Source organism: Antedon mediterranea, chromosome 1 (assembly GCF_964355755.1).
Source record: "Antedon mediterranea chromosome 1, ecAntMedi1.1, whole genome shotgun sequence".
Classification (NCBI taxonomy): Eukaryota; Metazoa; Echinodermata; class Crinoidea; order Comatulida; family Antedonidae; genus Antedon; species Antedon mediterranea.
In genome coordinates this window covers 3884461-3899099 of record NC_092670.1, presented here as the reverse complement: position 1 = coordinate 3899099, position 14639 = coordinate 3884461, and the positions used below count along the sequence as shown (strand labels likewise).

The following is a 14639-nucleotide window of genomic DNA, read 5'->3' as shown; positions in this document are numbered from 1 at the left end:
CCGATAAATAAACAAAAGTCATCAACTCGATCTTGAACTCGGGTGGAATTGTCACTCCATCGCAAGACAACGCTTCAACCGCTGCGCCACGAAAGTTGCTTGAAGAAATTAATCATCTAAACTATTTAAACTATGCATACATAGCGCCCTCATTTGTTATAAGTCCACCCTAAATGTGATGAAACACCGTTTGTGATTGGTCAATACTCACGGTAGTAGCCTAGTAACTAGTACGCGCTGAACATCCGGTGATTCGGCTCCTCGAAGATCGAGAAGAAGACGAATTGTTTATTCGGCCTACCTGATTATAATATTATTATTTTTAATAGGCTTATTGATGGAAATTCTTCTGTTAATTTAAACGACCTAGGCCTAAGTGAATATTTTATTGCCAAGGAATCATTAATTAGTAATTATCTGTATATTAGACTTCGCAAGGTAAGGTGTCTAGGCAGGCTTGTTTAAATACAATACAAATACTATAGGATAGAAGGCCTAGCCTAGCTTCACCCAACCCAGCAGACTTGTTCTTGGCTATATAATATAACAGATATTGCCTTTTATATCGGTTAAATATAAGATTTGACATCCCCTCGGGAATGATATTAAGTTCTCGGGGAATATATATTTCCCTCAGCTGGCGCTTCGGGAAATATATATTCCCTCGAACTTTAATATCATTCCCTCGGGGATGTCAAATCTTATATTTAACCTCTAAGCAGTCAATATCTGTATAATATTATAGGCCTAATAATCAATCGATACAAGCGTATCTAAATAGATTCGTGTATACACTCATCATGTTGTTTATTTTTATGTAACGATTGTTTTTTCATTCAAGTCATATCGTGTCAAATTTTACTTTTACAAAAGTGCCCAAACTACGGTTCAAAAATCTGAACGACAGTCTTCAACTTTCGATAAACAATAATTGTTATAGCGACACACTCATCAAATGACTGCAATGTTTGTTGGCATTTCGAGCGTGTTCACTCACATGTCTCTCGAACATAGCAGAGTGAAAATAATATTTTGTCACACCCCTGCGCCTAGATCCGGTAGACCCGAGAGATGGACAATCCCTCTTTACTATTTAGCAGGTAGCGGAATGATTCAGCCCTCAGCTCAGAGGATTGTGGTGCATTTCCCTCCTATAGCACGTGGTTTCAGCAGCAACGCACAGACTTCTCTCTGAGCGGCGTGCCAAAGACATTTTTGACATTCCATTCTCTAGGAACAACACGTGTACCTCTCTCGCAAATAAGGTGAACAGCGATTGCCAGGACAAGTTCAATAACTGGCGTTGAATAAAAGGTAACTGATATGCCGATCCAATAACATGCCGCAAAGAAAAAAATTGCGACAGAATTCTGGAGCGCGTGTGAAAAAAGACTTACGTCCGACAATTGTAATACTAGGCCTAAAATTAAACTTTAGCTAATATGCTTAGCCCTAACCTAGATAAGAGGCCTATGTAGAAAATGATTTAATCAATTTTGATAAAATAATAATTGATGTAATATTTAATAATGATACACTATTCCTGTTTTAGTAAGCTAGGTATATTACGAACGATTTTTATTTATTGTTGTCCATGTACGTACTAATAAACCTGGCGCTAGTTTCCTTCGCTTGTATTTTTACTCCAAATTTGATAACTAACTTTATCGTGTGAATACCACACCTTAGAAGTATACCTCATGAGTACTTTAATGAAAGAATCACATAAAAAGTAACAAATAAATCCTTAAATTAATGATTTTACAGGCGTGTTTCTCGCACACTGTTCGCGAATTTCACTTATTCAATGTTCAATATTTTTGTTTCTATGGAGCGCCAAAAGAGCAACGATAATAGAGGACTAAAACTCAGTGGAATGCGTCAATTTCTCATGCATTTATTGGTGAAAAACACGTTTTATTTCAATATATTTGTTAATTTGTCAATAAAAATGTTGTAATATGTTACTGCTGATACTGTTCTGTTTTCAAAGAATAATAATCGATCCTAAATCAACATCACTACCTAGTCTAGACCTAGGACATCCTACTAAGGATATTATGATGATTTTTTCTATTTTATTCTTTAAAAGGTTAACGAAACCGTGTACATTATCAACAGTAACATTTTTCCTTACTGACAGTGACAAAATCTATTGAAATTGTACTAGATTTTCACCAAATAATGCGTTAAATATAAATGGATTCCACAGAGTTTTTAGCCCTCTAATTAATTTTGCTCTTTTGGCGTTCCATAGAAACCAAAATATTGAACATTGAGTGTGCGAAATGCGAGAAAAACAACGTCTGTAAAATCACCAATTTAATGGATTTATTGTTACTTTTATGTGATTTTTCTTCATTAAAGTAGGCCTACTAATTCTAAGCTGTGGTATTCAGGATAAAGCCTTGGTTAAATTACAAGGCAGGTGCAAAAGGAAACTAGCATAGCGGGCCTAGGCCTAGGCTACTTCAATTTCGGTGATTTCCTGCCTTGCAATTTTGAGAAATGATAAAATGATGCCTCGCATTTTTTGATGATGGTAAAACGATGCCTCGCATAAATTTCTGACTTGCCTCGCATGCCTTCCCTGCCTTGCGTGCCTCGCTGCCTCGCACTTTGTAATGTTACTACCCAATTTGTAACAGAGAGCTCCAGTGAGGGCCTGTTTCTGCTGCCAATCCCAAATATACCGTATAAATATACCGTATAAATATACCGTATATGAAATTCGTGCACCGTTTCCGCTGCACATACTTTGTGGGTGGGCTGTAAAAAAGTTGGCTTTCATTACCCAAAATGCATTTCGTGAGACGGAAGTATGGATTGACCTAGAGTCTCGTGTAGTGAGGTTTATACCCGACAAAAACAAAACAATGATTGTTTCTCAAAACGTCGTTGTAGCATTGCTTTCTATTTTAAATCTAATGAGCAGAAGTGGCAATGAATTTACACCGCACACACAATCTAGAAATGTAGAATGGACATTGACTAGATTTATGCAAAGAAGACGACGGCGTTTGCCGATGACTTTGGCTTTAAGTCTACCACAAATTCTGCTTTTATTTTGTGTGAGATACTTTTGTCAATCTCGGTATCTCTTTTGTTGCCATGCAGTCTTCCCCCAACCTTCGCTTCTCCCCACAATTGAATTGCAAAAATAGTTATTTCTTCAGTCCACAGTGACATTTTGATCTGTTGCTTGCTGATACACGTGTGTGTCAATGCAGCAGAAAAACCAAACAAACGCGTCACGCTCTGTTATTTTTGACCTCGGGTCACATATACGGTATATTTTGAGTGCAGCAGAAACGGGGTACGAAATATACGGTATATTTTGGAATATACCGTATAATATTAATATCCACAAACGATGGGGATATTTATGCGGTATATATACCGCATATATATACGGTATATATTTTATGAGACCCGTTTCTGCTGCCAAAAAATATACCGTATATAAAATATACCGTATATATACGGTATATTTTTGGCAGCAGAAACGGGGCCTGAGTGATGCCCGCCCTCATAAGGGCGGATGTATACATACTAAATAAGACTTGATTTAATAGACATGATACATGTCACATTAAATAGAATTATGATGATAGTTTTTGCAATTGTAAACTATTTTATAATACATATTTATTAACAAACTAGTGTTTATTCACTTTTACAGACAATTATTTACTAACATTCTAAGTTAGTTCACAAAAAAGGCCTAACACAGCAACACCAAAAATCAACGAATATTACTCAGCACGGCCTATTCTTTACCATTGCCGTGTACTACTGTACGCCCGGTAAATTAAGTATTGTTTTTATGATATAAATTAGTATAAAACACATGTTATTAATAGGAGAAAATGTTAAATGTCATTAACATTTATTTGTTTTACCAGAAACAAGTTAAATATAGGAATATTATTAAACTATCCTTCGTGAAAACGCGTAAACACCAACACGCCCGGTCACGCTATCGTAGCGCCCGGTTGATAAATCAAACTGTTTATACGGCAGTTTTTACTAAATAAATTGCATAAAATGAACAATTAAATATTCAAATAGTATTTAACATGATGTTGGCATGTAGTTGATAACATTTTTATCATCGGAAAATACTCCGGTGGTCCAGCCTTTGATTAGTGAAACCTTCACCAAAAGTTGTATACATCCCAGATACATCCACACTTATGGCGGCGCCCTACCACATGGACAATATTACTGTTACAGGGAAAATCGCGGATTACTCATTCTTGTGATATATATTCTTTGGTATAATCCTGTAGTGTCTGGCTATATCAGTTTTTTTTATATACAAAATATTAAATCTGTTTTGGCATATATAATATTTTTATAATTATGATTATAAGTTAAGGCTCAAGAGACCTTAGCCAATTATTGCAGCCCTTTCTCCTCACTTTAGAAAATCTTTCTTTTTTATTTTTAGTTTTGGCATTTTTTGTTTAGATGTCATTTTATGATTGATGGCAATTATTTTGACTACCCTTACAATTACTCTCACATTTGTATAAAGAATAATTGTTTAAATGTGTAAAGCAGTATGGTTCAATGAACCAGAGATTATATTTATTTATAGTAATTCAGTAAACCATTATTTTCATGTAAGACATAGAAGGAAGTAGTTGTCATGATTTTTGGAAAAGATTTTGTATTTATTTTGCTTTTTCTTTGGAAGTTTTGTCCTTGTTTGAGCACAAATGGTAAGTAAAAACTAATAAAAGATAACACATACCGGTACTTTTCAAATTCTTGTTCAAGTTATTGATATTTTTCTTCATACTATCAAGTTACTTCAAGTAACTCTATACCGTACTGTATAAACAATTGTGGTGGATTTCCCCTCCGCTGCCAAATTCATGAACATTAACACCATTTATGATTGGTGGTTTGTTTGTTAACACAGTCATATCCTTAAAATTACTTAATTATTGATTGTTTATGTTTCAGAGTGTTTTAGCAATCCCTGTATGAATGGGGCAACTTGTGTAGATGAGGACTATGGATGGTACACCTGCCAATGTGCCACTTACTGGGAAGGTACAAATTGTGAAATACAAAAAGGTAGTATTTCAATAGTAATTTGCAATAACACCAATGATACTGTCAGTGCTATTTTAATATATTGCATAGCATAGCATATATTTAATATTATAAGTATACTAACTATTAATTTGCGTCAGTGTTGTTGTGTATATGTTTGTCCTATACACATATTTCCTCCTAGTCGTTTTGTGAATAAATTCACTAATTGTGGGTTGTAATATTATATGTCTGAATGTTTCTTGCTTGTTTGAATTTTTTGTTATGCAATATTTTCAGATTTGTCCTGCCTTTTATATATTTTTATACCTGAATAAAATAAATTATGCCAACTTATGGAAAGTATAATTTTAGTATGGATGGTAGAGCATATCACGAAAAAGTAATGTAACTTGCAGATTTGATATTATTCTTAATTTTTTAAAGGTTAAAGTGAATTTGTTTCTTCTCAATTTAGCAGGTGTAATTTGTGGTACAAACCACTACTCTCTGACAGGAAGCATTACCAGCTCAAATTATCCAAGCAATTATAATGTGAGAGAAACATGCTTCTACCTTATACGGGCACATGGTGCCACAACAATTGAGTTACAGTTTATAAGCTTTCAGACAGAAGATTTAAAAGATATTTTATCGATTGGTATTGGACCGACGCAATCGGACGGATCAACGGTCACGCAGTTAATGGGGTCTCCTTCTGTGCTTACATATACTTATAATACAGATCAACTTTGGCTGCAATTCAGTTCGGATCCAACAATTGCTCTTTCTGGATGGAGTTTTACATACAGTGCAGGTATAGTTATTTTCCAAAGGCTTTTCTTTATGGTTAACTATGTTTTTGTGACTTACAGTATGTACCTTTTGAAATTGAATTGAAAGTTGTTTTATATATATATTGCATTTTTTTTCTGCACTAAATTTGTATTTATAAGCAAGGGTTGAATTTTGTTGTTTTTATCCAGATGGTAATGATTGCTTCAATTCGCCCTGTGCTAATGGCGGTACTTGCATTGACGGTTTGCGTTCATACACCTGTGTTTGTGCACCTGGATACACTGGCAATGACTGTGAAACAGGTGAGTGAGAGTTTGTAAAAATACTAGGAAAGTTTAACATGTTGCTTACAGCCATATGCATTTTTGTTGGTAGCATTTATACAATGTATGCAATTTTTAAATAGTTGTGTGTGTGTTAGTACAGTATACAAACTAGAAAGCCAGTCCGAGAATTCATACCTCCGCCTACTGTAAAATTCTCCTACATAAGATTTCTCCGGGAAAAAATATATATATATTATATTTGTGTGTGTCTTAATGCTGTTTGTGATTTAATTTCACTACATACAAGCATGTGTATGCGAGTTTGGTGTAATGGTTATGTAACAAGCCTTTCAATTAACAATAGCTTCAGTTTACTAACAATAGAACAGCAACGCGAAAATCAAACAAGTGAATTTGAAAAGAAAAAAAGGTGCATATTAAATCAAATTATGTTTTAAAATTACAAATCACAAATTATAACTCTTGCCTCTTGTACAAAAATGAAGTTTTTTGGACAAGTATTTCTCGAGAAAATGTAATTTCAGTTTACTTGTTACTTTAAGAGTAAGGCTTTTGAAACACTAGCAGGTCTGAATAGTATACTAAAAAGTGGTCCAGAATTGGGACCATGGTCTCAAATGGTCCCAAAATTTAATGGAATGGTCCTTGACCACATATCTATCTGTATATTCATTTTACAAAGATCTTGTAATTAAATTTTTGAGTAATCCTGCTAAAAAACAAACAAACTAGCCTTAGCGCATAGCGCGATACTTGGCCAAATCAAAATTGGCCTCCTAAACACACTTGATCTTGACCGATTTTAACCCGATCAAAGATCCGTATATGTCATAAACCTCCCTTGTTACATAAAATTAGAGACATAATTTTTCTAGATTTCATTATAAATCAGGCGTATAATTTGTATACTAAGAAATAAACTTGAACAAACAATACGGATAATAAAAAAAAATCTGATTTCGTTTCGTTTTCTGCAGGACGGGACTCGATCTCGGTAACTTCAATGCTGTAGACACCAGCACAGACCACCGAGTCATACACAACTGACTAACATTTTTTGCGAATTATGTGTTTTGACCTTATTGTATTGTAGTAATTTGGAGTCATTCGAATCAAAATTGTGAGCGCTAGAGTGATGACAAACAAACACCCAAACCGAACAATAGAACAACAACGCGAAAAACACACGGGTGAATTTGAAAAGAAATAGGTTTTTTAAACTACTTGCATCAAAAACTTTGTAAAATAAATCTAATTAAGTTTTAAAATTACAAATCAAAAATTATAACTCTTGCCTCTTGTACAAAAATAGTTCTCGAGAAAATGCAATTTTAGTTTACTTGTTATTACTTTAAGACTGCTCACCGGCTTGTGAAATTTCTGTCCTATCTCTTAACACTAGCAGGTCTGAAAATAATTCTAAAAAGTGGTCCAGAATTGGGACCATGGTCAGGATTTTCACCAAAATTGGGCAGTGTCGTCCTTGCACCAGCCGACATGTATCGTAGTAATTTGGAGTTATTGGAATCAAAATTGTAAGCGCCAGAGTGATGACAAACAAAAAAAAAACAGACAAACACACAAACCGAACAGATCAACATACTTGGCCAATTTTCAATTTGGCCAAGTAACAAACAAACAAACACACCCGATCGATTACATATACATCCTTGGCGGAGGTAAATAATGAATGTTTATGAGTGCGATGGTACGAATAATTTCATGAGGTGAAAGATGAATTTATTTTTTCATTAAAAAAGAGTTGTTAGGAATTCAAGTGTGTTAATAAAATGCCATATGGCCCACAATTATCCAAACAAATGACAAATACAGTCAACTCTCCCAATACCGGACACCTTTGGGCCGGCCAAATAAGTCTGGTTTTCCGGAAAGTCTGGTATTCGGAATGTGTTTTTAATGGTAAATATAAATTTGGGACCTTTTGGTCCTCAAAAAAAGTCTGGTATTGGGAGAGTTTCTGGTTTTCAGAGAGTCCGGTATTGGGAGAGTTGACTGTAATACATTTAGGTGTGTTATAATCAATTTTACTTTATTTTCTATTATTAGATTTAAATGAATGTCATTGTTTAAATGGTGGTGTGTGTAATAATCTGATCAGTGGAATTACATGTACGTGTGCACCAGGATATATAGGAACCATCTGTGAAATAAGTAAGTATGCTGATTTGATACTGACCTATGTTCACATACAAGGTTAAAGGGTACATTTTGGTATATTGAAAATTCTGACACAATCCTGACGCTGTGTATTCAAATCCTATCCAATCCTCATTTTAGAATGGAAATAAAATTTATTTAAAAAAAAGTTATTTGATTTCTGAAATATAGCCTACTATTTACTCAGTAGAATTATGATAAAGCATTCATCGTTATGGTTAAGTACTGATTAGTCCTCCTTTTGTTTTTGTGTGTTCTGGAAGCTGGGTTTTTAATCACTTGTATGTCAGTTAAGATTAAGTATTTGGAATTTGTTTTTTATTTAATGTAAATATAAAATTAACTAATGATAATGTGACTTAATTTGCAGATGTGGATGAGTGTGCCAGCAGTCCATGTCAGAATGGCGCCTTCTGTAAAGATCTTGCTAGACAGCTATTTTTGCACATGTGCAGCAGGCTGGAGTGGTGTTTTTTGTCAAGTTGGTAAGTTAGAAAACTGCTTGGAATCATAATTCATAGCAAATATGAAACTTTTTGATAAACAGTGCATGTTCCCTTTTGTTTTGCCTACTCTTTTCTGTTTCAGTCTGCTATTGTGTTTAATGGATCGTGATTTCTAGACCATAATAGAAAAAAAGAGCATTAAAGATACCCTTTCTTTGTATAAGTAACAGTGCATGTTGCCTATGGTTTTGTCATTTTTTGGTCTATTCTGTCTGTTGCTGTTTTTACACAGTTGTTGTGGCCGAAAAAGAGTAAAGAAACCTTTACCTTTGTACCATTTTGATTTACACGTAAATTTAAACATAATAAAATAAACTTTCACCTCTTTATTTTTTTATAGTTAATTTGAACAAACATTCCAATGAAAGATTATGCAAAACATTGTCTGGTGGGGTGGAAAGATGTTTGGTGGTGAAATATAACAGCAATAGGCTTCATCATTATTGAACTGGGAAACAGGATCTGTTTTGTAATTTTTTTTATGTATGTTAATATTCAAGACCATAAATAATAAGTAGCTTTAACCATTTTAATACAAAGTTCAACAAGAAAATATTAAATTTTAAATGTAGACGTGAATGAATGTGATAGCAACCCATGCCAAAATGGTTCAACATGCATAGACGGACGACAAAAGTTCACATGCATCTGCGAGTTAGGTTTCACAGGCAATTTATGCGGAATTGATATTGACGAGTGTGAAAGCGCCCCCTGCCAAAATGGAGCAACCTGTTTCAATCAAATTAACCGTTTCACATGCAATTGCCCTCCAGGATGGGAAGGATACAACTGTGGGCTGGACATCAACGAGTGCAGTAGTAGCCCTTGTAGAAATGGTGGTCAGTGTAATGATTTAGCCAACAATTACACATGTGACTGTCTACCAGGATGGGAAGGATACAACTGTGGGCTGGACATCAACGAGTGCAGTAGTAGCCCTTGTAGAAATGGTGGTCAGTGTAATGATTTAGCCAACAATTACACATGTGACTGTCTACCAGGATGGGAAGGATACAACTGTGATAGAGGTACTGTATTATTGAATTAAAACTGATAGCAGGCTTCAGTGCCAACATAATTTTACTGGTATGGTGTACTGTCTAAAATATAGGATTACCAAGTTTTAGTAGAGTTGTTGTGTTAGTTATAGTTAGTAAACTTCCCAAGGCATATGTGATGTTTCCATCAATTTACTTTGTGTGTATGTTATAATTCCTACTATAAGGGGAGTGGATTACATTTTTCATTTAGAGATAATAACATAACAAATTGAATGTTTTTCATTTTTTTCAGATGTAAATGAATGTACTAGCCAACCATGTTTGAATGGAGGAGTTTGCAATGATGGACGCAACACCTTTGAATGTATTTGTCCATTAGGCTACACTGGCATTGTTTGCAGCCAAGGTAAAAAAATTTAAACTATTACTTTAAACATTAATTGTATGTGTATGTTTTCTAGTAACTGTAACATATAATTTGTTACAGATTATTTCTAGTGTTTTAAATTTAGGTTCCCAAATTTGTTTTTAATCAAGTTAGCAAGAATTTTAATACTGTACTGTATTGGATTTATTTTTACATTGCTAGATATGTATATGTGTATATTATGTTTTTTAAGGTAATGGTGGCAATAAATAAATAAATAAATAGTGATTTAGAAAGTGACAATTTTTTGATCAACTGGACGCTCATTATTGTTTCTATCATCCCGTGCATCCTTCTTTTGTTATTAGTTCCAGTTACCCGAAGGTTCGTGTTATTATGATATAGTTTTCGTTTTGCATATAATTTGTAGCCATTTAACCCTTTATATATTCTGAAATGGGTTGTGTTTTTTTGGTTGAGTTTTGTTTTTAGGTTGGCTTTCAAGAGTGTAGGCTATATTTGTTTTATTTATTAATGATTATTACCTTTTATGTATATTTATTACTGTTTAAAAACTTTAATTTGATGATTGACGTGGAGCTCAAATACCAACACAAGCAAACAATAATTTGTAATACTTTTTATGTAGGAGATTTTATACTAGGCGTTTTTTCTATAATTTGAAGGTAAATTGTTTCAAATTTTTTTCCTACATTTTATAGTAAGATAATTATTTACTGAAAAGTTTTTAATGTTTAGTATTCTTTCAAAATTATCTTTTTAAATAGGAGTAGTCTGCACCATAAATTTCTTATCTTGCTTTCTTGTTTCCTTTTGGTGAATGTACTGTGTGCTTTATGCAGGAAAACTGTATTCTTAATCCTTATACAGTAGGCAAAATGTAAGAAATGACATTATTGCATTAACTTCTTGTGTGACATTTGGATATGCAACAGTAAATAGCGAAAACAGCCATTTCTACATGACCATCAATTCTAGATTGCAAGAAAATCTAGCAGCTGTTACTAGCGTTGGTAAAGATGAACCCCAAATTACAAGTGTCTCCGTGAACTGGAACCCAGAAGAACAATCTATATTTGCTGACTGTCTATACTACTCAACTACTGTAACAGAGCCTACACTAGTTTGAATATTCATAATTACAACAAGATTAGGGAAACAGATCATTGGTTTGTTTATAGGTTTCCGTGCCCAAATCATATTATCGTAAACTTTGTATGAACTTTTACGTGTTGTATAGGGCCCACATTTCTACACTTGTGTTAATTAGAATTATTTAGAATCCTACAGGGAATGATGTTTTGCCATTAGGCGTATTATTTAGTTATTTTGTCAAACTGTGAAAACAAAAATTATACCTAATTATCATAATCCAAACTTCATAATGAATTGAAAAGGTATGTAGTTATTTTACACAGACGTTGGTATATGGAATATATTACTTTGATTGGATACGGTTGAATACATGGATTTATCCCTATTTGTATATTTTTATCATTTCATATTTACTTGTAATTAATGAACTTTGCTTTTTAAAATAAATAAATTACATATTATATTAAAACGGTCCTGATTTGAGTGAAATTGTCTTTAATTGTGAGGTCTTCATAAATCATAACAAGTATCTATGATTGGTTTGGATTTTATGATGACACGTGTCAAAGCATTCATGATGGTATGTATTTCACTGCTTTATATACTTTCTTACTTAAACTGATTAGTAGATTTTCAAATAATTTATTGTTCTTAAATGGGCTAGAAACTTGATCAGCATGATATGGAGAGAAAACATTATTTTTAAAAACACTTATCATATTATACATATTTAATATGGAAAGTTAATATTTAAGATCTAACAGTACCACTTTTTGTGTATAACTTATTTCCAAATAAACTGAACAATAACTTCTTTGATTTTAAGATTTGATTATAAGAGTTACATTTCTCATTTTATGCGTCCTTCTGGGATGTTGTCTTGTTGTCGGCTAGAGACTGGTTCCGCGCTTGAGAATGAATATTAAGAAGGTATGTCATTTCATTCAATTTTAGTTTAGGTGATTAATCTTTTAAAATAATAATACTGTAATAAGATATAGTAATGCATAGCATTAGTTTTAAAAAAAAGCCTAAGTGGTATGCTGGCTTGGTTTGTATGCTGTCGTATCATCAGAGTATAATTCATTCGTTCAATTTCCTTATCTTTTCTCTGGAATATAGGAAGCAGACAGATCTACCAAATATACCAGCCACTGTGACAGAGGAATGTGAGTTTAAATTTTGTATTCATTATGTCCGTTATATACTCTTTCTTCAATATTGTCTTTAAATATTCATCTTGAATCGTCGATTATGCGCATGAATAATCTATCCATCCTACTTTATATTACAATGTTAGAAAAAGTTCAGGAATGTCCAATTTGCACAAATTGGAGTGGAACCCCTGACTTTATTGTCAATTTTTATGAATGTTTATTTAATTCAACTATTGATATAATATGTATATTTACCAGTGTAAAGGCTATTATTTTGGCGTTACTTAAAAAATCTAAAACAAATAGTAGCATTTGCACAGTAGTGTTTATTTTGTATTTATATAATTAGCATGTGATTGTTTTCAATTCAATTAACATTATTTTATTTCGACCAAAAAGAATAAGCATATACATAAGCATAACAATTTACATGTTTTAACTGGACAGACCACCATCGTTAAAGATGTTTAAATGAATAATAAAAATAGGCCTTTGTCAAATACAAAGACAATTAAACATATCCCCATGACACTAATAAGGAATGAGGAAGTTCGAAATCGGTCCCAATTTCTATGCGTTTCTGTTGTCCCTTTAAATGTATAGTTGTCATTGTTATTGCGATATTTGTAATTGATAGGTCGTACCTCACTGATTTAACTTCATAGTCTGAATATAGGTTTTGTTTGACAAGCATTCAGTATTTTCGAAAGACCAATTTATTGAATTGAACTATCCTGCTATCATGTGACTATAAATTATTGGTCATAATCGTTTGACGGATTCAAACACACGTAAACAATTCTCCAACGAAAACCGCTTTCATATAGTTGTACTGTACTTTAATTTATAAACTGAACACTGCAAGTGTAAGTATTCGAGAAGAAAATGGCGTTATATTGTATGTGTTTTGTAATTTTATTTATTGTAAATAGGAATGTTTATGGTGTTACCAACAGTACTTCTCCCATTGATAGGTGTTCATGGGCAAAGGAACCCGCCGAAAAACCTTATGGTCCTAATTGGAAATTTTGTGAGATGACTATACCAACTATTATAGATTTCGATTCCTGGAGAAAGATTTCTCCGGAACAACTGATTTCTCGTGTTAAAAAAGATTATATTTCTGTTGTAGAGTTTTCAGTTGATGACCTTCAAGGTCAAGATGCGAATGTCCCATTTACTTGGGTTAATAAAGTTGGAGAAAATATAATGTCCTATCCAGTGAACTATTATTATTTGTCTTTTGGAACAATAACACATAAAAGAATCTTAGTTGGCCTGATATTTGAGAATGACTGTTGGCTCACCAATAAGAATTTAGTTTTTGCCATGGAAAATATAGTAAGTAATCGTAGTGAAAGCGATATTTTTTGCTTTAGTAACACGGGGTATTCTATGTATGATTACGATACGGCTATTCCAGTTTACAAATACATTTACACTGCATTGCAAGGACATAGTCGCTACTCGTGTTTAACTATTACAGATGGACAAGGTTGCAAACCACAGCAGAACATGTTTTACTGGAGCGTTCCTATTAATGCAATCGGTTTGTTGGTGATGTTATTTTGTCCCTTGTTAATTGGAGTATTAATACAAAATAGCCATCGTAAAATGTATAATGTTATTCGAAGTACATACACTCAAGAAGAATCTCTAAATTTGATAACAGCTACTCACGAACCAAGATTAGCTTTGAATTATCCGTTACCTATAGGTTCAAAGTACGCCATCTTACACTGGGGTAACTCACGTAAATACATGTTAAGCCTTCGAGTGGGGATAATATGCACAGTTTTATGTTTTTAATTCCATATGTGCAATCAAAAGTCGTATATCAGGCAGCCATGTATGAGGGAAATAACTTTGATTACATACTATGTAATTTCTGGTGTTACTTTTATTATGCTGGTCCAATATCGTACATTCAGTTGTTTGCATTGTTGATCATTACTATTCATCCTGGATCTTTGTCTGTTTTCAACGATGGATCTGATTGTGGATTTGAATTTGACAGCAACCGATACACGTGTCTTTATTTCCAAATAATAAATCGTTTTGAAATTGTGACCAACTGGAAGATTTGGAGGGACAGGTCATTTGTCGAGACAACCTCGAATAGTTCAGGAATTCGATTTTTGTATGTTATTGTCAATAGTTTCGTCACTGCATTCGTCTACTAA

At 33.3% G+C, this 14639-nt stretch overlaps 2 protein-coding genes across 2 annotated transcripts; both read left to right on the top strand.

The window, feature by feature from the left end:
* The first annotated feature begins 406 nt into the window (after window positions 1-406).
* On the top strand, window positions 407-9712 carry LOC140053867 (fibropellin-3-like). The gene is made up of 9 exons (XM_072098599.1): window positions 407-438; window positions 4703-4727; window positions 4975-5088; window positions 5525-5863; window positions 6033-6146; window positions 8199-8303; window positions 8680-8794; window positions 9156-9298; window positions 9589-9712. Exons 3-8 carry the CDS (start codon window positions 4995-4997, stop codon window positions 9157-9159), a joined length of 771 nt encoding a protein of 256 aa, XP_071954700.1. The 5' UTR covers window positions 407-438; window positions 4703-4727; window positions 4975-4994; the 3' UTR covers window positions 9160-9298; window positions 9589-9712.
* Window positions 9217-10456, top strand: LOC140051345 (uncharacterized). Its single transcript, XM_072096535.1, has 4 exons — window positions 9217-9226; window positions 9388-9843; window positions 10109-10222; window positions 10437-10456. Exons 1-4 carry the CDS (start codon window positions 9217-9219, stop codon window positions 10454-10456), a joined length of 600 nt encoding a protein of 199 aa, XP_071952636.1.
* Window positions 10457-14639: the final 4183 nt, after the last annotated feature.

Coding starts and splice junctions, on each gene's coding strand:
- LOC140053867 (XM_072098599.1), top strand. CDS start 4,995: ATGAATGGGGCAACTTGTGTAGATGAGGACTATGGATGGTACACCTGC. Junction 5,089..5,524: donor AAATTGTGAAATACAAAAAG/GTAGTATTTCAA, acceptor TTCTCAATTTAG/CAGGTGTAATTTGTGGTACA. Junction 6,147..8,198: donor TGGCAATGACTGTGAAACAG/GTGAGTGAGAGT, acceptor TTCTATTATTAG/ATTTAAATGAATGTCATTGT.
- LOC140051345 (XM_072096535.1), top strand. Junction 9,844..10,108: donor AGGATACAACTGTGATAGAG/GTACTGTATTAT, acceptor CATTTTTTTCAG/ATGTAAATGAATGTACTAGC. Junction 10,223..10,436: donor TGGCATTGTTTGCAGCCAAG/GTAAAAAAATTT, acceptor ATGTTTTTTAAG/GTAATGGTGGCAATAAATAA.